Raw genomic sequence first — 23,891 nt, 5'->3', positions numbered from 1 at the left:
AAACTAAAAGCTTGCTGTATGAACTTAATAGTTACGTTTTCTTTCACAATACTTTGAAATACAGGGCAATGTATAATACTGTCAACTTCGAGAAGGTCGGAACTGATGGTAAAAGGATGATTTATTAAAGCCATCCTTGTTTATCTTCTCCGGTAGCTCTGTGGTTCTGTTGCTATAGATACATTATATTATTTACGTTATACCAAAATAAAAGCACCGAACTTTTAACGGCGGTTACAAGAAACAAAGTAACATTCAGTTGGCCTTTGCAACTGTAGAAAGTATTGTACAATTATAATAACTTATGAGCTACACCTGGTACTAAATGTTACAAATTTGCTGGAAAATCTGAAACTTTGAGACAACGAGTAGGTCACTATGGAAGGTATAACTTACATTACGTTTTTAATGTAATATCTATGCATGTTTGATACAAAAAAACAAAACTGTGTTTTCTCCGTTTCTGTTAAAATAATAAGGAAAAATCGCTAAGATATTACCCGCTACTAGGAACTTTCTCATAGTAGCTACATACAGTATCCAGTCTTTCCTACAGGAGGTGGGGTGACTTGAACGCCTCACTGTGAGCAGGAGGCGGTTGATTGTCTGCGCTCAGTCCAAGCTGAGCAGCCGGAGCGGACAGTGCCGCGAAGGTGCGCCACCGTCCTGCCTCTGTCCGCACGGCGGCCTGAACCACCGGTCTGAAACAGCGCTGTTCGTTATAAAAAGCATTCAACCCAGCAGTCATGGCGGCGGAGGCCGAGAAGGTAGAACCGGCTGAAAGCGAACAAGACGAAGAAGAAGACGTATACGAAGTGGAAAGGATTATTGACATGCGGGTGGAAGAGGTAAAGCTAACGGCTAACTAGCTTCCCGGCTAGCGGGCAAACATGGCTGTTTTTTGTTTTCTTTCCCACTTTGACGACGCAATGCCCTCGTGAGAATAAACCCCTTTGCCAAAATGCACTAAACGTAATTTTCGATGCAATTAATAGTGTCCAAGTCACTTAAACGTACGCTACTAGTGCATTTCTACTGCGACTCGCTGCTGCTCCAGTACGTCGCACCGATTCCCTGCACAACTTCTCCCATGATGTCCGCTTCCTTCTCCCCCTGCTGAGGCCAAGGACAGGCAAAGGTTTTCATCATGGCTGTTGCTGCACAGCCGCAACTCAAAATCCTTAAAAAAAAGAAAGAAAGACGAGAATAATAACCCCAATCACCGTGCAGAAAATGCACGGGTGTAACTGGTTCTCTGCAAATCTTAATGGTTACTGAAGTCTGTCCATGCGAGTGCACTGAAGCCAGCTAGCACGTTAACGTTTTAGCAGAAACTCTTGCTTAAACTGGTCTTTACCTAAACTGAGCGCGGTATAAACCTTGTAATGCAGATTTACTCAATAAACAGGATTGCTGCGAGTAGCGAGGAAATGCAGTTGATGCTTTTGCAACGACTTCGTTGAAAACTAGTTTTTTGTTTGATATTTTAGAAAACGAATCTTTTCCAAATGTGCATTTGTCACATTTACTGTTTCAGTGGCTAAACTGGTCAAATGGTTAAGTGCGTGTGGTTGTACAGTAAATTGTGAATGACGCTTCCTCGGAGGTTTTGTCAGGCCTCATTGCCGAACAAAACAGCCACCTAATGGGTCATAACCGGGAGTGAAATTTATACCCAAAAAAGCATATTCAAAGTAATCATTCAACTCACACCGGTCTTTGCAAAGTCTTGCTTTATGACAAAATGATTCCACAGTTAAGAAAAAAACATTTACATCAATTTTTCTTTAGATAATTTAGTTGAAATGGAATAGTAGTAGTTCTAAACTGATTAAAACATGATCATTTTAAATAGAACTGCACTATATCTTATCACTTGAGGTCTGAACTGCTGATTCCGATTGTTGACCAATGTTTTTTTTTTTTTATGTCGTTATTTTTGCCTAAAGCCTATTAAATTGAGGGAAAACATATACAACAGGTAGCAGGTCTCCATCCAAAAGAAAATATTGGAATTACAAGAGTATCCCAATTTATAGAGTATATCGCCATGGCAACCTCTGAAGGACAAGCCCAAAGAGAAGATGCATTAATGTGTATATGTCCTACATTTAATTAATTAATAAATTTTTTTATGAATTCAGGGTGCAAAGTACACGCTGTCGATTGATGCATTTATGTAATGAAAAGGATGGGAGTTCTAAATTTTGATGCATTTAACTAAATGGGGATATTTTTGTCCCCAATATTTGATCAGCCTATTTTTGGTCAAAACCAAACAATGGAAACTAATTAATATGTTGCTGTATCCATGCTTTACATGTAGCATTTTTTTTTTCAATACAAGTAGACAAAAAAAATAGCAAATTTGTGTCAAAATCGAAAGTGCAACCAAGTGAAATTGATGCAGCGTTGCCCAAAACGCGTATCACAATTTCACTATATGAAAACACTTTGCATTGATGTCTGAGAACAATTTTTTTCTATCAAAATTTTTATTCATTCATGCAAATTTGCCCAGTTGACTGAAGTGAAATTGATTTTCAGTCCTTGCGTACCATCAGCCTCGCACTGTCTAAGCTCAAAAACAATGTTTTGATCAAAAATAAATCTATGTGTCGGATCACAGTCTTCATAGTAGTACCAACGTGTGCAGCATTCCAACTGCAAAGGAGCGTTGGGATGGTAGACTGTAAATTTTCAGGCAGCATATGTAAAACTTCCTGCCGATTATTATATTTAAGCACTTAGATGGCCTTTCCCCAGTTCTTTATGCTCCTATCTAGTATAGTTCATACTGGCAGGGATGCTAAAGCTCAGCACCCTGCTGATATGAAGAGTGATATTTGATCTAAAGGCTCCTCTGCTTGTTGTCAGGGCGAAGTGCTTTACAGGGTTCGCTGGAAGAATTACTGCTCTGACGACGACACCTGGGAACCCGAAGCCCATTTAGAGGACTGCCATGAAGTCCTGCTGGCGTTTAAGAGGCACCAGGCCGAGCTGAAGGCCAAGAAAGAGGCAGAGTCCAGGAAACCTGTGGTAAGACTCTAAGATGGCAGGTTAATAGACATTTTAAAAAATGGATAAAAAAATTGATGATGTCCTTTTGTGTTCAGCAAAAACTTTTGCCTGTAAAGAGCGACGTGTTCGACGCCGACTCGGAGAGCGACAGTGACAAAGATCGCCCGACGGAGGCCGCTGTCAAAAAGAAGAAGAAGAAGAAAAAGATCCGGGAGGAAGAAGAGGAGGATCCCCCTCCGAAGAAGAAGAAAAAGAAGGACAAACGCAGAGACGAGCCGAAGCCGCTCCCTGCGCCGGAAACGGACGACGAAGAGGAAGAGGCTCCCCCGACCCCGCCCTTTCCCCCAAAGGAGGCGAAGGTCGAACCCAAAAAGCGCTACGCCGACTCTGACGAGGAGGAGGATGGAGTGCTGTCTTCCAAAAAGCAAAAGAAGGAGAAGGGAAAGGACGGAGGGAAGCATAAGAAAACCAAGACGGAGGAGGGAAAGAAGAAGAAGGTGAAAAAAGAGTGGAAAGTGGAGAGCTCTGACGACGAGGCCGCCGCTCGGGTGGAGGAGGATCTGAGCGACGGGCCGTCCGAGTCGCAGATGGAGGACTCGGGCTCGGCGGAGGCCGTCGCCAAGCCGGCAGAGAAGCTCAATTTGGAAGATAAGATCAAGCAAAAGAAGGGCAAGTGGGAGGTGAAGCTGCAAGGCATCAAGGACCTCATTAGCGAGAAAAAGAGCAAGAAACCAGACGGCAACCTCCAAAAACCCAAGAGTCAGAGTTCGAAAAGCAAGGAGGACGGCGCTCTCCAGTCAGACTCCAGCGACAACTCCAGCCTGCACAAAAAGGCCAAGAGCAAAGGAAGTGACGGCACGCCCGCCGCACCGCAGAAAGCCCCTTCTTCCTCTACATCCTCTTCTTCATCCTCTTCCTCCTCCACCACCGTGGCTACCAGTAAGGTCAAAGAGGATGAGGTGACTAAAGAGGAGGCACAGAAAGACGCCAGCGGCTCCACGAATCTCTTCGAAAAGTTTCTGTTGAACTGCGAGGCCAAGGACCGGGCCCCCCGCAGGCCGCCGCCAGTCACAGAGAAAAGCAGCAGCAAACCCACAAAGGTACAGACCTCGACCGTCCTTCATGTTCAGACGAGAAGTTGTGATCAAATGACAAATGCTCTGACACTCGTCAGATACTCATTTATTGCGTTTTTCTTTGTCTGTCGATATAAGTTGATAGGAAAGATCGAGAAGATCCCCAAGCCGACCAAAGAGTCTCCGTCTCAGAAAGCAGAGCTGGAGAGGACTGAGCGGACGAAGCCGTCAGACGGTAAAGCTGCTTCACACATACATCTAAAACCTCTTGTAAAACGTTGGGCATGATCAGTGCAATGCTTTGAAAAGTTGGAAGTAAGAATGATCAAACTTTAGAGGCTTGTACAGAAAGTTAGAGTTAGAGGGTTAGCATAAAAAGTTTCTTTTAGCTTTTCTACCCAACAGTTTATTTTTATTACCGGACCAGAACTAGCACTGATCAGGCTTTTCCATGACCGACAAAGATCTGTGGGATTCTTTCTTTGTAGTGTGATCTGCTGAATCAGATTTTTTTTTCCTCTAAAAGATCTTAATGCACACGTCAAAAATGTTCCATAATGGAAATAAAAGCTTAAAAAACAGAACTGGAGTAGGAGGATTTTTCACACTTCTTCATTTTCCCTAACGTGTATCTGTATTTTTCTTTTTAAATTATTAAACAAAAGACAAACAAACAGTGAAGCTGCAGACTTTTGGTTGACATGTTTCTGTACTGGTAATTGTGTTAGCTTTTCATTTTGTAATATTTAATGGGCAACGAGGGAGGGGGAAAACACTTTCATTCAATTATCACAATTAATCAGTCAATCGGATAAAACATTTTACAAATCTAGAATATTAGAAATATATTAAAAGATGTACATAAACTAATAACATTTTTTTAAAAAGACAAAAAAAACATTTTATTGTCTAAAATGCTGTAACAGCTTTTTTTTTTTTAATTTATAGGGGCAAGAACTGCCATTTAATATTTATTGACAGACGTAAGTGTTTTTAACTTAATTGCTACTTATATTTATAATACATTTTTGGTTTAATTAGTCCTCTGAATATGATGTATTTTCAGCAAGTGGCATTTTTTGGGGGGAGGAGGGTTTCTGCGCGCTAACAATGAGTCAATTGCTAAATCTATTAATTGTCAACTAATTTAATCGTCCACTAAATTGGTTGACAATTATTTCAATAATCGATTGATCCAATTAATCGCTTCAGCTCTAAAGAATGTGATTTATTTAGTTGGGTTTTTTTCTTGCACAACTGGAATCCAACCACTCATTTTGGGTTTTAAGGCCAGATTTGAATTGTGATTTTGATGCTTCTCCACCTACAATAAACACCTGTAAATACCAGGTCCGTACTGAACATAACCCGCAGAGGTTCAAATGCCTCCGTCACTGGTGCATTGCACAAATGGGTTGAATAAGGGAAGAAACGGGATGGATTCGCCTAAAATCAACAGTAAGATACTGAGAACCCAACAGGATTACAATCCCAAACACACATGGAAATGTTTGTGGAACCAAAAAACAGCAGATACCTTTACCTTAAAAGGTAACTCATTTCTTATCTCTGACCCATGATGTTCTGTCTTCACCACCTGCAGTCTCCAGAGCCAGCCAGAGTCACGGCTTCAGCCTGGACAGCGACGAAAGGGAAGAGGAATCCACGGGGAAACCGCGGTCAGCAGACGACTCCAGAGAGCGAAAGGAGAGGGCAGACGAGGCCCAGCGTCCATCTTGGGAGAGGAGGAGTTCAACCGACGACAGGAGGAAGAGGAGAGACGACAGCGAGCCCAGACTCTTCATTTCATGCGATGAGAACCAGGAACCACCAGAGGGCAACGATAAATCTGGTAAGGCTGGTTTCTTTGGGCTCTGATCTCACATCCCCTACCTCAACAGTTTAAGCTGCTATGATGCTAATGGTCTTTCTGTTCTGTGTTGTACAGAGAGGGCTCAAGCCACTTTGAGCCTGGGAATGGATCTCAACCTGGACTGGATGACACTAGATAACTTTCAGAAGCATTTGAATGGAGAGGATGAGATCTTGTCAGGTCCACCGTTATCACCCAGTGAGTGTTTTCCTTTACACACTAAACAGCACATCTGTTCTGTTGACTGAATAAATCAGTTTAAGTCTCTTAAGAAAGAAGTTTTGATAGAAGTATAAGATTATTGTGATTTTGGCCTCCAGCTAACCTGGGATTATAATTAATCATCAAATTTTCTTTATATGTAGTAGTGAAGGATGGAGGTGTAGGTCTGATTTTTATTTATTTATTTTTTTACCTCACTAGAAATCACTACTAACAGTCGAGCTTGTGTGTTCCTACCATACTTTTCAAAACTACTGTAAATGTTTTAAATTTTTTTCATACCACACACACAAACATCCATCTGTTTAGGACTTTCAGTAACACACCAACAATGGGAACGGGATAAACACTGTTCTGCTCTGCCTCGTGTCTGACAGGTGAACTGCGAGACGCTGTGAAAAGCGGAGATTACATGGCTGTTAAATTAGCACTCAATTCCAAAGAGGACTACAATCTGGAACAAGAGGTATTCATTTGATGCTTGTATACATATTATTTTCATGCTCAACTTAATTCTGTATTTAGATTTGTTCATTTTGTGGTTCCCAAATTTCAAATCACAATCACATTTACCAGCTTGCACCTTGGTTGCCCTGTGTGAATGTGTGAGAATTAAAGTCATGTTTTGTACTCTGTTAAAGATAAACACTTATGCATTCTGTAAATGACTTAACAAGCCATTAAAAATATTCAGAGGAAATATCACCCCAAACAGTGTGCCAATGACATGGCTAGTAATGCAAATAGTTAGGTGGTTTGTTAAAATGTTGGTCCAGTTCTGTGTGAGCAAAGTATTTTTCATACAGTATTTATAAAAAGTATTCACCTCCTTGGATGTTTCAAACTTTTATTGCTTTAAAAAAAATCAATCACGATCAACAAAGTTTGGCTTTTTTGGAAAAATTACAAAACAAATCCTTTTGTCAAATTGAAAACAAATTTCTACAACATATTGACAATTAAATACAAACATTTCACGTAAAATCTGTGGTTGCATAAATATTCACTCTTCAATTCAATGTTTAGTATATGTATCTTTGGACAGTTTTCACTTTGACAAGTTTTATCTTTTTTTTTTATAAAAACAGATTTGTCAAAAAAGCAACATTTTGTGGATGACTGATTAGTAAAATCAATAAAAAGGATCAAATATCCAATGGAGTGAATACTTTTTATAGACTCTTTAAATCTGGGATTTTTACTTTTATGTTATGAATTTGAGTTCTATATAGGGAGAATCTGTTTACTCTGGTCACTTTCTGCCACATGGGTGTTTGCTTCTCATTATATTCTAAGGAACATGGTAGCTAGCACCAATATGACCTGTAGTTGATAGGAGAGAGTAGGTTTTTCAAACTGCATCTGAAGATCAACAACCAGACTTGATTTCTTCATACCTCCTAAAAAAAGAAACATCCTGTCAAGATATTTGCTTCATCTTCAAAGCAACTTTGCCTCTTCTACAGAATCAGGTAGGACAGTATTTTATATCTTCTAACTTGTATTTATTCTCCGGTAAGGTTGTAAGATTGTCCATATTGTAAAATGTAATTACTTTACTTGATTGCAATATCGGATTGCATGTTCTTTAGCACAATCAACCAACATTTTATGTTTTCATTTAAAGAACATATAATTTAAACCTGAATTGGCTTAGTATTTAAGAAGTTTATATTTCTAATCTAGCAGCCTGTTTTTATTGCTAGCTATTGTTAGGAACTAGCTTACACAGTCGAGCGTAATACAAAAATATTTATATTATTACATTTCTCAGTTATCAAGTTGTTTTACAAAGCTGTTTTAAGGAGACTGTGAAGGTTTTCTACTTGCATAAATAATTAATGGGCATTTAATTAAAATTATTCACCATGGTTTTTATTTTTATTTTATTGCAATATATTAAAAACGTTTGTTCTGTGACTCATTTAGTCTTATGTTAATTATATCATGGCTGTAGAGCTATAACATGTATGGAAGAGGTATAAATTTGAGACGAGTGTTGCCTTTCTTTGCAGTGAACAAGCAAGTGGAAGACGACACACAAAGTACCTGGACAGAAAGATCCATTTTCAAGCAGGTACATACTGTAAATACGATTTCAAAACATGTCATATTGTCTTCATTAACTTTTTTATTTATTTGTATTTTATTTGAGTAAGACTATTTAAAAAAGAAAAGAAAAACTTAGCTAAAATATGAGCGTAACTGACTGGCAGGACACTCCTAAAGTGTACCTATTGTTTTGTAACCCTGAAAAGCCAGTTCATGCACTGTTAGCTGCTATGGCCACATCAGTGACACATTTTGTTAAATTACCAGTTTATTCTGCAACACTGGTATTCAAAGTTAAATAGTTTTTTTTAGTCATAAACCATGCATGCGGATTTAGCATGAGTGCACATTTTTGTTCACTTCATGAAGCATTTCATCTGACACCCCCATCCTGACTTGCCTAGACATTTATGTTAAAGCTCTGCTTGATCCAATAAAGCCATTAAATGTTCTTAAATGGGTCACATGTGGTTTTTGTACTAAAGATTTGGGTTGCTGGTGCAGATGTTGGGTTAAAAAGCGATCACTTTGAGCTCTGTTTGAATGAGCCCGAGTCCTAATGGGGCATTGCCAAGGTGCAAGTGTTAAAAGAAAAAAGGAACATCGAAAGATGGGTAGCAGAATTGCAAAATTAATATCAGAACTAACAAAGTCACCATCATATTTACCAAAATTCAGAAAACCCCTCAGCCTCTACTCCTTTCCCTTAATTAGTTACATCTAAAACGTATATTTTCCATTCAATTCAAATATTTGTGGGGTCTGATTTGGCAAGAAGTCTTACATTTACTCTTTTTTTGCAGGCAAGTACTATTGATGAGAAGAGATCATATGAAGGAGAGAGGAACTTGATTGAAGCTAAAAGAAATAAAGAGGCAGCAGCAAAGGAGAATATCCCACATGATATGGATGGTCCGCAGAGTGACAGTAGAATTTCAAGCTTCCAAACTAGCACAAACGCTGAGAAATTAACAGCGAAGAAACATAAACGTAAACTACGGGGTGGAAGCAATAAAACTAAATCCAAGAATACATTACGTAAAACTTCAATCACACAGAAAAGTCAAGGCGAGGAACAGAAGATCTCAGATGACACAAACAGTGCATTATCAACCCAAATGACTCTGAACACTATTAATTTAGATTTAACCAAAAATGCAGATAAGAGGTTAAAGCAGGTAGACGGCGGAACTCGACAAAAGCACAAAGCAAGCAAAATTAAAGCTGCCGAAGAAGGGAAAAATTCAGATGAGCACACGGACGGTGCAATGTTGGAAAATGTTGATGGTTTGGATCAAGCACTTACAAAGTCTGACGGAGAAGAGACGGTTAAAACACGATGGCTTCGAAGGAGAAAAACAGCCGAGAGCATGATACCAACGCGATCAAGTCTAAGGACCCGCAAGCAAGTGGTTGAAACAAAACCCATCGTTGTGGTTAAAGAAAAAAAGGAAACTTACAAGAAACACTTGTGCGTGTTTTGCGAAAGTTATTTTACTCAAATCACAAAGCACTTGGAAAGTAAGCATGCAGAAGAACCAGATGTTGCCCATGCCATGCACTTTCCCAAAGGTTCCAAAGTAAGACAGACCATGCTGGACCAGGTTCGCCATAAAGGAATTTACGAGAATTGTGACATTTCTAACAGTGGCGAGGGAGAAATTGTGACTAAGAAGCAGCTGAAGAAACCAGCTGTATCTGTGCGTGACTTCTCGCCCTGCCAGCACTGTCTCGCATTTTATCGCAAAACTGATTTATGGAGGCATGAGCAAACATGTAAGATTAGAAAGGGAGAGCAGAAATCTTCCGAAAAGACAAACCGATCCAACAGTTGCAATTCTGTCTCCGATCTACTTCCAATGTCGGAGTTCTTAACTGGAAGCTGCAAAGAAATCATTCAAATCATGAATCAAGATGACATTTCAAGACATATCCAGTTGGACCCACTTATTTGTAAATATGGGAATACCTTGTCTGTCAACTATGATCATGATAAGTCTCAGTTTGCCTACATTGCACAAAAGATGAGAGAGTTGGGTAGGTTTGTTCTTGCTGTGAGTGAGCTGGACAAGACTGTGAAGTACCTTCACGAAATATGTCTACCATCTAAGTTTGAATTAGCTGTTGAGGGGGTCAAAAAAGTTAGTGGCTTCGACCCAACATCTAGTAAGTTTAAAACGATTTCCCTTGTTTCAAAGATTGGCTACTCTCTAAAGCGCGCAGCAGAGATAGCATTTGGAGAAAGTCGCATGACGGAGGACAGTGAAACGGAGGGTGAATTGAAAAAATTTATCGAACTACTTGACACAAAATGGGCCTACTGTTTTTCTCGCAAAGCACTTGCCTGTTCTTTAAAGCAAGAAACCAAAAAAGTGGATGTCGACAAGTCAACTGTGACTGAAGATTTGATAAAACTCCACAGATTTATTACAAGAGAAGAGGAAGAAGCAAGGAAGGACTTAAAAGACAACGCCAGCATGTCGACATGGAAGAAGCTAGGTGAAGCCACATTGGCAAACCTGTGTCTTTTTAACAGGGGAAGAGTGGGAAATATCGGAAGGCTTCTTCTGAAAACATACTCTCAGAGGACCAGTGGAGGCACATGTATTCTCTCTGCGGATCAAGTTAGGAAAAGCACAAAGCTGGAGTTAGAACTTCGTTCCAGTTTTACAAGACTGGAACTTGAAGGCCAGTATGGACGAAACATGCTGGTTCTGTTAACAGACAGGATGGTTTCATCAATTGACTTGCTTGTTGAGAACAGAGAGCAAGCAGGCGTCTCCAAAACTAACCCGTACCTGTTTGCAAGGTCGGAAGGGCCCTCTTTCATAAGAGGATTGGATTGTTTTCGAAGAGCTGCAGTTGAGTGTGGCGTTAAAAATTCAGAAGCACTTCTGTCCTCATCTGGAAGAGAGCAAATTTCCACCTGCTGGCAGCTGATGAGCCTCAGTCAACAGGAACTGGACCAAGTAGCAAAGATGTTGGGAAAGAGTAGCCAAGAATGTTACAGCCTTTCTCAAAATGCAACACTACTGGAGGAAATCAGCAGAGAACTGCTGAAAATGGATAGAACAATGCCAACAAGTCGGCCGAGCACTACAAAAGATGGTACGTATGATTTGTTCACTCTTTCTTTTGGTTGTACATTAATCTATTTTGCTTTAATTTCTAAATTTCTGCCATAGTGACAAAATATTTTCAGTTTATATTAAATTAAGACAACATTTAAGTTTGATTTAAAACAAGAGGCTCATGTTTATAATATTGGATTCCTACAAAAACAGACTATTTGTAATAGTTGAACCACCCCAGTACAATCTCTCAAAAACACGCACACACCAGTCACCAACTTCTTACCTTAGAGGGAAGATGCTGTGCCTTTTTTATGCATTAGGGTCCAAAAGGTTGCACCCTGAAGAATGCTCATTACATTTTTTGTTCAACCCTGAAAAGAGAGATGGCTTATATTAGTAGAACAACCTATATTTAATTCATGTTTGTCAGGTAAATAACAGGATCTTTCAGATCAAAGTTTTCAAAAAAAGGAGGACGCTGAACTTTTAAGTTGTTTGCGCACATTTGGAACATTTTGTCATTAGGCTTGTAAGGTAAAACAGTTGAATACATGTAAGGTTTCTATGCTTTTTTTAATTTTCTCTTTTTTAAAAAAAAATAATTCCTTATACTCTTATTTTTTTAGGAACCCGACCAAAGCAGCTTTTAAAAAGAAGACCCTGGAGTGAGAAGGAACAGATGGCTGTCAAACGCTACTTGAATGAATTCATCACGAGGATGAAAGTTCCAGGCAAAAAAGCATGCAATGCCTGCATAGCAGCTGAGCCAGATCTTGGAGGAAGGTCTTGGACAGACGTTAAAAACTATGTCCACAACACATTGCAAACAATGCGTAGGAGAAATAACCAGCTGAGGTCTGATGGGAATAAAGGCGTTTTGAATACAAAGAGTTCCAAAACTCCAGACCAAACCGTAAACTCTGATATGGAGGAGACAAGTGTTTGTACGATGACAACCGTGAATCCAGATCACTTGCAAGAAAGTAGCTTAAACTGTTGTATGACAATGCCACCTTCGGCAAACATAAGGGAATCATCACCATTCTCCCAGGAGATTAATGCTAGTTATACGCCATTTTGTTCTTCAAATACAAATATGATCCACACAAGTCAGCCATTGATTTCAAACTTCACACCACTAAACGCCACTGATACTCAAGTGGTTCCTACGTTTACCCCACACCACACTACAAATACCTTAATGTCTTCTGTATACGCATCAGAGAACAACCACAGCCTGTCCATGTCGTCTTTTTATGGACAGAATACTACAGGTATGTTGCAGTCATCTGTGTATACCCCACTGGAAACTACAAACTCTCCACTGATTCCTTCCTATACACATTTTAATACCCCATGTACTTCAATGGTTCCTACATATACACAGTTGAATACTCTAAGTGCACCAATGATTTCTGCATTCTCCACGCTAAATGACAGAAGTAGGCCTGTCATGTCTTCGTTCTCTCCTCTTGACCATTCAAGTACCCCGCCCTACCACACCAGCCCTACGAGGGTCCACACAACTGCGCAGGTTGTCCCTTCAATCCATGAACATGCCTTTTCTGAAAGTGCGCCGGTGGTACAGGAAAGCGCATCGGTGTCTTCTGTGAAAAAACGAGCCCCTCCAGGTGTGAAGCCTCAAAAAAGAAACAAACGTTTATGGAGCGAGGAGGAACAGGCAGCAGTGAGACGGCAATTTGGAGACTTTTGTCAGTTGGCGAAGGTGCCGGGGAAAAAGCAATGCGATAGATGTTTAGCTGCCGAACCGGCACTGAACACCAGAACATGGAGGGAAGTGAAATATTTTGTACATAACTCTATTCAGTCACTAAAAAGAAGAGGTCATGCAGTTGCTTCCAAACAGGATAGACCACCCGAACCAGAGACTCAGACTTCGAGCAATGAGTGGGATGGTCCCGTGTATCTTTCCCTGTAAATAATTTGACTAGACTTGCACAAAAACAATGTGAGGACATGAGAGGTCTGTGGCTTTAACCTCAATCTGATTGGAGTGGGAAAGAGAAAAAAAAGCTAAATTTGTGTCGTCAATAAAGCCTGTTTGCCGTGATCTCACTTGTTGTTTTATGTTTATTCTTGCATTTTCAGACAGTCCTGACGTTCTACCGGCTATATTTATATTTTTAGGTCCTTATGTTTTCAAAATCCAGTGAAAGAGTCTTCTTTATTGCATGAATATTCCCAGATGTGGGAAAGGAAGAATGATTGTTCTGTAACCTCACTCGGTTTAAGAAGATTTTTAAATATGACGTGCTCAAATGAGACACTACTAGTGTTTTGTTACTCATCCGTAATACATATCAATTTATACATTGGTGTGGAATGCAAATTTTATTGGACAAGGATTTGCAGATTTCTACCAACCACGGAAAGCCAGTGGCTTGAGACATTTTTCACTTTATTCGGTAAATCCTGTGACCGAAGGATCCAACTCTTAAATATATTTGAAGAGTGATTTCTGACTGAGAATTGGCTTGCATGTAGGTCCTTTTTGTTTCCTGTTGTACTGTTTTTAGTAGCATTTTATGTATTTTATTTAACAGAAAACCTTTTAGAGAATCCTTGCATTCAACCCAGCTAATGTGAGAAGTGTACCTTGTTGTGTTTCATTACTATATCATGTCTTCAACCAGTAGCCGATACTGTAGGTAGGTTTTTATCAACTTTCTTGGAACACTACACCATAGAATTTGTCTTGTACACTTTTCACTAAGACATGGACAGTTCTTTAGCGGATTTTAAAGAGGATTATGTCATTGATTAGTTGCGGTAGTTTTTCTTTGTACCCATTTGTATTACAAAATATTTTGTAACACTAAAAAGCGACTGTTTACAACATTTTATTATTGTGCTTGATTGACACTACTTTGAGTTACTGGATGTTTACCATTAATCTGTACTTGCTAAGATCCAGCTGCCTTACTGTGGTGTATTTTGTTTTAATCCTTCTATCCACCCAAGATCACATCAATTATGCAAATTTTGATCTTGACATTAAGATTTTCTTGTTTGTTTTTTTTTTTGCTGAGAAATGGTGTGTTATTTTAACTGTTTTTGGATTGATGTTATCAATGTGCCTGACAGAAAGTGGCTGAAAAGTTTAATTTTCTAATATGTGGAAGTTACAGTATGGTTGCGTATTGAGTCCAATTGCTGGTGAAAAAAAAAAAAAAACAGCAGGAAAGAAGGTGAATTTTGTTCAAGTTCAATACAAATTTTATTTATTTTACTTTGTACATTCAGCAAGGCATATGCTATTTAGATCGTGTTGTATAGATACCTTTTTAAAGTTAAAAACATCCTGATGGTCATTTTTGTTCTTACTAAGTTGAAGAGAGAGAACTTTCTTCTAAGAACTAAGCATTACACGCCTGTTACAGAGACTTTTTTTCTAGCCTTAGTAGCTGCTAGTGAACCTAAGTTGAACCTGTGTTCACGTTCTCATACCAAAGTCATTAGAGTCGCTGTCAGATGTTTCAGTTTGGCTGAAGGGGTGCTTTGAAGTCAGATACAGTAGCAAAGGTTAGTAGGATGTGGAGCTTTATGGTGTGGTAAGAATTTATTATCTGGGGTTTTTTTAGGCTTTTTTTTTTTTTACGTGAATAGCTTTGTGGAAGTTTTTGTTTGTATGCAATGTTACTGTAAAAAACACTTGTTGCTTGTTCATCCTGTTTACTTGTATGTAGCATCAGTTAATGTTTTGCTGTAAGGAACTTATCACTTCTAATAAAATACTTCTGGGCTTGATAATGTGTATTGTGAAAAAAAATTATTCTTGGAAGGGATTTTGTACACTAACGTTTGCTTTTGGGTGGTATATATTTTCCAACCTGCGTTGGTTCAACGAGTTAAGTTTTTTGATAAGATGGACACACACAATCGTTCTAAAATAGTCTAAAATACCAATTTGAAAAGTCAGAAAATGGATATTGGTGCCTTTTGGAGTTGTGTGTTTTAATTAACTTTAGCATTTATGGCGCTTCCATATTTATTTGTCAGAATATTTAGATTTAAATTGATGTACTTGTGTATCTGGTGCAGTGTAAAAGTAGTTTAAAATTGATTTTGATTTTAAGAATTTTTCTCCATTTTACTTTCGTCCAGTACATACTCCTACTTAATTCTGTGTTTTAAAGCCGTCGCCATTTCCTGTTTGTCCACAGGACGTGAGTGGCATGTCCCTGTGCATGCTGGCCGCAGCGGGGGGCCAGGATGACATCCTCAGGTTGCTAATAAGGAAGGGAGTGAGGGTCAACGCCAGACAGAAGAACGGCACCACGGCGTTGATGCACGCCGCTGAAAAGGTATCCATCACGCAAGCTGGGTCAACAAAAACAAAAAACAACCATTTAATTATCTTTGGAATCCTGGACAGAGAAAATCTCACAACTTTATCTGTCTTTCCTGGCAGAATTTTTTGACCACTGTTGCTATGCTGCTGGAGGCCGGTTCCTACGTCAATGCTCAAACGCTGGGAGGAGAAACGGCACTGATGAAAGTAAGCAGCTGCAGAATATTCCAAATCTCAGTTGTCACAATGTCGTTTTGTGCAGAGGCACAATTGCAAAAAAGTGCCTGGATTCAGTAAGCAGTTGGCTGCTATATTTCTTGCATTAATTTGTCTTTTTCTTTATATATATCTTTAAGCTATGCACATCCTCTACATTTACTACTTCAATTTCAGAGCACTTTGGGCATTTTGTGTAGCAAATGACTTTATAATGTCAAGCAGCTGAGATTTTCTTCTTTGAAATTTCTGACTATATTGTCAGAGAATATCCTTGCTTAAATATAAAAAATGTATGCCTTTTAATTGTGAAAGATATGACTTTTTGACATCAGAGGTCCTTGTAAATATGTGAAATGTACAAATGTTATTTTTTTGGGTGGGTGGTATTCTGGCCATTATTTACAAAGTATATTATATATTAATATAATATTTTAATATATGTTATGCAGTTATATATGTATATATGTTATATATGTTTTAATATGTCTTTTACATTCGGCATAATTTTCAAATAAATGTTCATAGCTTTAATTTTAAAAATAGCTTTTTTTGGTAATATTTTCAGGCAATATTAATGCTAGCAATAACACAATTTATTTAGATTTATTTGACCTACAGACCTCTTATTCAAATGAATCAGAGGAACCTAATCTCTTCTCTCCACTTTTGAATTTTTTTCTGTTTCAGGCCTGCAAAAGAGGGAATGCTGACATAGTGCGCCTCCTGCTGGAGTACGGAGCAGACTGCAACATCCTGTCAAAGCACAAGAACAATGCTTTGTATTTTGCCAATTTCAGCAACAACCTGATGGTGTGCGACCTCGTCAAGGACCACATCAACAAGTAAGTGCTACTTTCAGGTTTCATGATCGCTCTTCTTTATTAAAAGCTTAGCATTTACAGTCTTTAAGAAAAATGTATTCTGGAGGAATATTTAGAAAAATGTTAACATTATTGAGTCTATAAAGTCATCCTGCATATAGGATGGAGTAATCTGTTTGATACATGTCGCATGCCATTCAACAGTAGAGTAAACCGACTTTTTGTTTATGTTTCTGTCCTTCAGGCTGTCCAGTGTGGCAGAGGAGACCATCCGAGCGTACTTTGAGTCCCGCCTGGTGGTTTTAGAGCGGGTGTTCCCTCTGGCTTGCCACAGGCTTTGTGAGGGACCCGACTTTTCTATGGAGTTTCTCTACAAGGCACAACCACAACCAGAGGGTGAAACTCTTTTTTTTAAAATTTGTTTTATTAAATGGGCAGTGTTATGTACGGTCAACTTTTTGTTATTCCGTCAACAAAACCATACTTGACTCTTTCATGCATGTTTGCTGTGTAAAATGCCTGGTTGGACATAGCTCCGCCTTTGAGGATGAAGCTCCTCCCCCACTAAGCTCCTTCAGACTAGTCAACAGAAATTAGCAAACACATGGTGGGACTGTTCACTGTGCTGAGCTCATTATAGCAGCTACCTCTCAGTGCAAAAAAAATGTTAAAGGCTTAATAGAGGAGTCATGTTGTGATGACTTCCTGAAGCCGGAGTTTCAGAAAGACCAGGAGTGTTTAAAGAGACAGAGGCCCAATTTCAAGGTGTTAAATCAGGAAGTAAAATATCTTTTGAAGTCATATTTGATAGATATGGCATTTTTATAACAACTGAATGTAACATATTTACATTTACATATTTACTTTACATCATGTTCTACACAATGTCATGATATGCCCAGAAAACACATAATACTACCCCTTCCATATTATGGTCACTTTTTTAAATTCAACGCTGAGGGAGACTAAATAAAATTAAAGAAATTTTTTTTAAAAATAAATTCTCTGAAATTTGCATCTAAAAGAAACATTTCAACCTGTATGAGTATTATTCTATAGCACATTATCTATGTGTGTATCAAAGATCTTGATGTCCTTAGATTTCCAGCGTTACTATGGTTTCTGTTCTGGCTGATATAACAAAATCTGTTTGTAAAACAAAGCTCCTGCCGAGTTTACATGAGTTCAGGCGCTGTCATTTTGCTTTTGATGTAGACTTCAAATCTTTCTTCTTTTCTTTTTCCGTTCTACTTCAGGTTCAGGCATTCTGCTCTTCATCTTTCACGCCAACTTCCTGAATGAGATCATAGCCAGGCTCTGCGGGCCCTGCAGTGTTCATGCTGTGGTGCTCAACGACAAGTTCCAGCTGCCTATTTTCCTGGTTGGTGCAGATTCTGCCGTTTCCTTTATTGTGAGGCCAATTGAACCAGATTTTGTTTTTTAAAAAGTGTGAAAACAGCGGGGAATTGGAAAACAACCCTATTACGGTCTGTGTGATAACTAGCAGTGCCAGATTTTCTTAATTTTGGAAGATCGGCAAACGGCCAGTTCTTGAATGTGGAAATGATTTTATCTCGATCCACAAAGGTCACATCTGCAAATTCCTTGTCAACAATAGTCACCCCACTATTGTCAACTTTGTCCCTATAATTAGCAACTTCTCAATAAAAAAATTAAGAAAAACTGTAAATCAGAATTAAAAAAAAATTAATAAAAATCTGTGGCCAAAAAACTGTAGTCGGTGCACCCCTAATGTTTTTTATTTTTTTGTCTCACAAAGACACAATTCAATAAATTCACAAAAATGATCCACTTACACATAACTAGTCAACTTGCATCGTTTGTGATTATTTTAAAATGCTCAGCTTACACTGCTGAGTAAGCTGAGCAGTGTAACACATTCAAAGTTACACTTTGAATGAGTTAAAGTGTAATTAAACTCATTCGAAGAAAAGCTTTCACTGTATAGATTTGACCTTTTATACAAGCAAACTGTAATAATTACGTAGAAATAATTAGAATCCGATAAAAATAGTAATCAGGATTAAAAATGCTTTCTTGATCATCTTTGAGAAATTGTTGAATGGATCACAGCTAAATCTATTCAAGCTAATTTTATAAGACTAGTTACCCTCTGAACAGATAATTTTTCCATATTTGGTCAGTTTATGGAAATATACCTAATGTAATCTGTCTAAGAAATTGCTTCTTTACATAAGCTTTTATGCTGTGTAGTAATCATCTTTCTTTTTGTCCTGTTTGTGTCTCTTCAACATTTCAGGATAGTCACTTCATTTACTCCTTCAGCCCGATTCCAGGGATCAACAAACTCTTCATCCGTCTCGCTGAAGCACCAACAGCCAAGGTGACAAATTTACAGCAACACCAGTAAAAACCTCTAAACTCTTACAACGCCGTACCTGCTTTATTGTGCACTCTAGTGAATGTCATTCATCAGAGGCAGAATGAGCCACACATCTAATCCGTCAAAATACAGTAAAATGGAGGATTGGTGTTGCTGTTATGGCCAATAACCGGTATTTATTGATATTATATATATATATATATATATATATATATATATATATATATATATATATATATTTTACTAACCTTTCGGCAGCAGATAGCCCCGCTTCTGAAGCCAATTCAAGCATTTAGCCTGGAAAGATAAGTGAAACTTCCTCGGTGCTGACTGAATGTTTGCATAGTGTAACAAGAGATTTAGTAATATTAGTTATCACCGTCACATGACCAAACAAATACCACATGAGCAACTTCCTCCCTCTTCAGAAACAAACAACATCAAGATGGAAATAAATATCTGTTGTTAATATCGGCTCAGTTTTATTTATCAGACATGTAAGTAGTAGTCATGTTAAAAAATGTAAAATTCGTAAAATCACCTTAATATGGTGGGTGGAGGCAGTTTGCAATGATGTTTCTTTTCCGGACATCATGGGACACATGGGTGGTTCTTTCTGCAGGATAATGATCCACATCTTATGGTCGAATCGGTACAGATATGGTTAGTTAGACACAAAACCAACCGTCCTCTGTGGACTATCCAGTCTGCGTCCATTTTTGTGAGCTGAAGAGAATAGAGTCTCTCTGTGTCTCGTCCTCCATGTGACGTTTCTTCCTTCCTCTCTTTCATTTCTCATCTTACAGATTAAAGTCTTATTGCCCTCTCTCTGTAGAAATGTCCGCTGTTAATCAATGCAGAACTGTATGGGTGCTTGAAATCCTTGAAAATGGTTGAATTTCAATGAGGCATTTTCAAGGTTTGGAAAATGCTTGATTTCAGTATAAAGTCCTTCAAAGTGCTGCATATTCAAACTAAACTGCACGGTATTGTAATAAAGTCCAATGTAACGTTTCTTTAAAAGTCTAAATTTGGAAGGTCTTATTTACTAAATTAAACCAGATATTTAAAGATAATATGACATTTTTTCCTCACTGTGTGAAGTTAAATCAGACTAAACTTCTCTTGTTTTAGGTTATTTAGAATTGCCAAAATTATTTCTACTTGCTAAATGCCAGAGAACGTTTGTGGGGTTTTTTTTTTTGTTTGTTTTTTGTAACTTTCTCATACCAGCCAGATGAATAAGACGTGTGTATGAGACATTTGAAAAGATAACATTTTATGTTTCGGTTAGCTTTGTGCCTGCTGCAGAATGCAGAATACTATCACAACACATTATTAATATCGGTAATAAATAATGTAATAGTGAGTTCATTTGTATTTTTTGTCTTTCTCCAAAGTGTGGTGCTGGAAAAGTTTGAAAACGAACCTTGAAAATGCCTGCAGCATGTTTTAATTTTACTGTGGGAAAAGTGAATGAATTCCGTCCATAATGGACTTTACAGTTTGTATTTTTTTAAATGAACCTAAAGGCCTAAGAAGTCTAGGAAGTTGTGTTTGCAAATGTCTGAGATTCGTCCATTAAATGTGTGTGGGAACCCTACTTCCTGTGTGCTATGGGAAAGCTTCTAGAAGAAGCCGCTACACTAGTGCTGTCCTACTGGCTAAAGGAGGTTGCATTAATGGCAAGGAATTTTTTTTGTTGTTTAAAACATCCGTTTATTTGAAGAATTTTTAGATATCTGCACCAGAGATGTATCAGCTTTATCTAAATCTTTAGATGACAATGTTTTTCTAAGTTTACAATTGTAAAAGTCACAAAAGCCCTAAAGCTGAAATCCTGACTGGGGAAGTCAGGATTCCAGCTCAGATTTCAGCATCCGTTGGCTTTGCTGGCGCTTTACCACAACAGCTAGAAAATCCCACTGGTTTTCTGACTTGCACCGAGACACACACATCGTGGGCATGACGTCATTTCCAGATCTGAACCCAGACTTCCGAGGCAAACTGAACGCATCATTAGATGTTGGAAAAACAGAGGCTGGTTTAAGAAGCTGATTGTCTGTATATGAACACAATAACTTTTTGATTTCTTTGAAGAAATCTTTTAATTGGACCTTTAGTATTTTAACCTGGAGCGGTTTCATGCCTTGAGTTTTGCTGTTAGTTTTAGTTGGCTGCCCCCAACGTACAGCTCTCTCCTCGGCCAAAGGTCTTATTGAGGAGCCTCGAGAATCATGTGACTTTTGTTCTCCATGTTGCGGCTCAAGCATTAAGAGCTGCAGCTTTAGTTCAAACCTCTGGTGATGCAAAGGCAGCAGAAGACGTGTCAGTCCTTTAAAGACAGAATTAGAGAACGGAGTTCAGTCAGAGAGTTAAAAAAAAAAAAAAACAATCTGCAGAGGTTTGCCATTAGACGATTCTGCCCGTTTCCATGTTCGTTTCCTCTCAGAACCACCAAAAATTTAATGTTGTAGGTTTAGATGGAAAATTAAATTCAGCTTAGAAGTTTTTTCTGGTGGGAAAATCACGCTATGCATTATCTAACACTTTAAAAATTTAAGCTGTGCAGATTTTTCAGAAGCTGGTTTATTATCCAACCTTTTTTGTCTCAATTCCTTTTGCTTCATATTCAGTGGTTTTGGCACTGATACTTAAAAACATTAGTGGTGCTAACCCTAAGGCACTAATCATAAACACTAGTTCTTAAATCGCTATGCCAACACTGTATTTAGTGCATGCTAATGCTAAAGCGCTATACAAATATAGTATCTTGTGGAAGCTATCGCTAAGGCACTATGCCAACATGGTATTTAGCAGAAGATAATGCCAAAGCGCTAAACAAACATTATTTTCAGTGGAAGCTAAAGCGCTATACCAAAGCAGTATTTAGCAGTAGCTAAAGTGATGTACCAACATTATTTAGTGGAATCTAACACTAAAGTGCTATTACCAACACAATATTTACCCAAATCTAACATTAACATGCTAAACTAATACAGTATTTAGCAGAAGCTAATGCTAAAGCACTATTGCAAACTCACTATTTGGGGGAAGCTACAACCGTTGAGCACCAATTTTATTTTTACATGTTCTGTATCGTCCTTACATATTGTATTTATGAGTATATCTTGTTTTCTACTGTCAATTTTATTTTTATTTTACTCCTGTATGTTGTTTTTAAATCAGCATACAGTCTCGCGCTCTATTACTGTGGAAACCGTGAGAGACCATGAGGAAACTGCTACCTACACGTTCTTCCTCCCCTTCAAAATAAGAGCATGAATGTAAACGTTGGTAACCAAAACTTCGACACAGATGTCAATCTTTATTCAACTGAAAGTTTACAAGACAGCCGAGTAAATCATTGCTTTAGAATCTATCTGGAAAAATTTATTTAGGGGAAGATAAACGTGCGAAAGGTTTTTTAAAGTTAGCAAAATTGCTAGACAAAAAAGGGTAGCTCTGCTATACGCGGAAGTGTCCCCAACGTTGTTCGTATTTTAATTACTGCTCCAACCATAGATGTGGGACAGATTGGGTCATGAGCTGTAGCCTTCCTTGAATGGCATGGTCTCTTTTCTTACCCATTTTGAAGAGTGACTAAGGGAAAATAGCCTCTGGGCCACGTCGTATTATCAGTGTGACATTTAAAACCAGGAGAAAACCTCAAAGTTAGAAAGTTCTTGATATTATAGACACAGGAGGCTGACCGTATGTGGGGAACTGTTCTCCTTTCCTCAGGTGAAGCTCCTCATCGGAGCGTACAGAGTCCAGCTGCAGTGACGACCGCGTCATAGCCTTTTCTCACTGCGCCGCTCAATGTGGATCTAAGGGACGCCGTCTGCAGAGGTTCATCCTTCGCTGATCAGCGCAGCCTCCGGGTGGAGGGAGGCGGTCGGACGCTCCGTTTCTTTCCCACCAGAAGAACTCCCAAAGACTGAAATCCCTCGTGTGTTGTGCCTTTTCCTGGGTTCCACCTGCTGACTGGGTGGATAGTGTAGACACTTGTTGATCCTCAGTCTAGCTCGTGCATTTATGTGTGGTGTCTCTTTTGCATTCTGAGAATGTTTTTTTTTGTTTGTTTTTTTTACCCCTCTCCCATTGCTTCCTTAGCCCAATTTTGACCATTTTAATTACAAAAGTAAAGTCGGTCTGGGTTTCCAAACCATTGTCAAAAACGGTAGCAACATTTGGTTTCGCTAAATCACCACATCACTACACATTTCCTCTGGAGTTACAGGAGACGAAGCAGAAGCTCAGAGACTGTTCTATGTTTCCTCCATTTTGGCCCATTGTCATGTTTACCACCGGAGGGGAGGTTCTTTTAAAATGCGATGTTTTAGCCTCCGTGCATCATTTTTTTGTGGGAGTTATCTTTTATATATATATATATAAATATATTTCAGTTTGTACATATTCACATACAATATATAAATATAAAAGCAAAAAAATATACAGTTATAAAGTGTCATGTGATGACTGCTTACTAATGTTTCACGGCTTAAGTTATTTGTGCTGTAAAAAGCTGTTTTAAGGCCTAACACGTCTCAGACCGACCCTGCTTGGTTTTGTTGTAGCTACGAGAAAAGCTTTGGTAGTCACTGCAGGATTTAGAGACTTTTTACATAGACTGTACATGACTGAAAATTAAAACTTGCTTCTCAACCTCGGCTTCCTGATTTTTTCCTTTTTTGGGTTTTTTTTCTTTTTTTTGCTGCTTTGTAAAAGTCTAGATGTGATCTGCACTATGGCAGATCACATATAAAGGCCATTATAGATAGATTTCTGTCAAAAAAATGTAAAAAAAAATCATAAATTTTCTAGCAAAACAGATTTCTGAGGTTGAAAAGTCA

At 38.5% G+C, this 23,891-nt stretch overlaps 1 protein-coding gene across 3 annotated transcripts; it reads left to right on the top strand.

Moving 5' to 3' along the window:
• The first annotated feature begins 587 nt into the window (after positions 1–587).
• Positions 588–23,710, top strand: mphosph8 (M-phase phosphoprotein 8). 3 transcript variants are annotated; one of them, XM_023336852.1, is made up of 14 exons: positions 602–848; positions 2,878–3,039; positions 3,117–4,121; positions 4,236–4,332; positions 5,701–5,949; positions 6,046–6,168; positions 6,570–6,658; positions 15,503–15,643; positions 15,751–15,837; positions 16,537–16,691; positions 16,915–17,066; positions 17,927–18,051; positions 18,952–19,035; positions 22,780–23,710. In XM_023336852.1, the coding sequence occupies exons 1-14, from the start codon at positions 747–749 to the stop codon at positions 22,819–22,821; spliced, it is 2,613 nt and encodes an 870-aa protein (XP_023192620.1). In that variant the 5' UTR covers positions 602–746; the 3' UTR covers positions 22,822–23,710. The 3 variants fall into 3 exon arrangements, with proteins under 3 accessions (XP_023192618.1, XP_023192620.1, XP_023192619.1); XM_023336850.1 differs by lacking the exons at positions 15,503–15,643; positions 15,751–15,837; positions 16,537–16,691; ... (2 more) ...; positions 18,952–19,035; positions 22,780–23,710 and adding exons at positions 9,048–11,352; positions 11,945–15,473 and having other exon boundaries at positions 588–848; XM_023336851.1 differs by lacking the exons at positions 602–848; positions 2,878–3,039; positions 3,117–4,121; ... (9 more) ...; positions 18,952–19,035; positions 22,780–23,710 and adding exons at positions 7,697–8,269; positions 9,048–11,352; positions 11,945–15,488.
• The last annotated feature ends 181 nt before the right edge of the window (positions 23,711–23,891 follow it).

This window comes from Xiphophorus maculatus, chromosome 7 (genome assembly GCF_002775205.1).
Source record: "Xiphophorus maculatus strain JP 163 A chromosome 7, X_maculatus-5.0-male, whole genome shotgun sequence".
Classification (NCBI taxonomy): domain Eukaryota; kingdom Metazoa; phylum Chordata; class Actinopteri; order Cyprinodontiformes; family Poeciliidae; genus Xiphophorus; species Xiphophorus maculatus.
The sequence above is the reverse complement of the archived record's forward strand: the minus strand, read 5'-3'. Positions and strand labels throughout refer to the sequence as shown.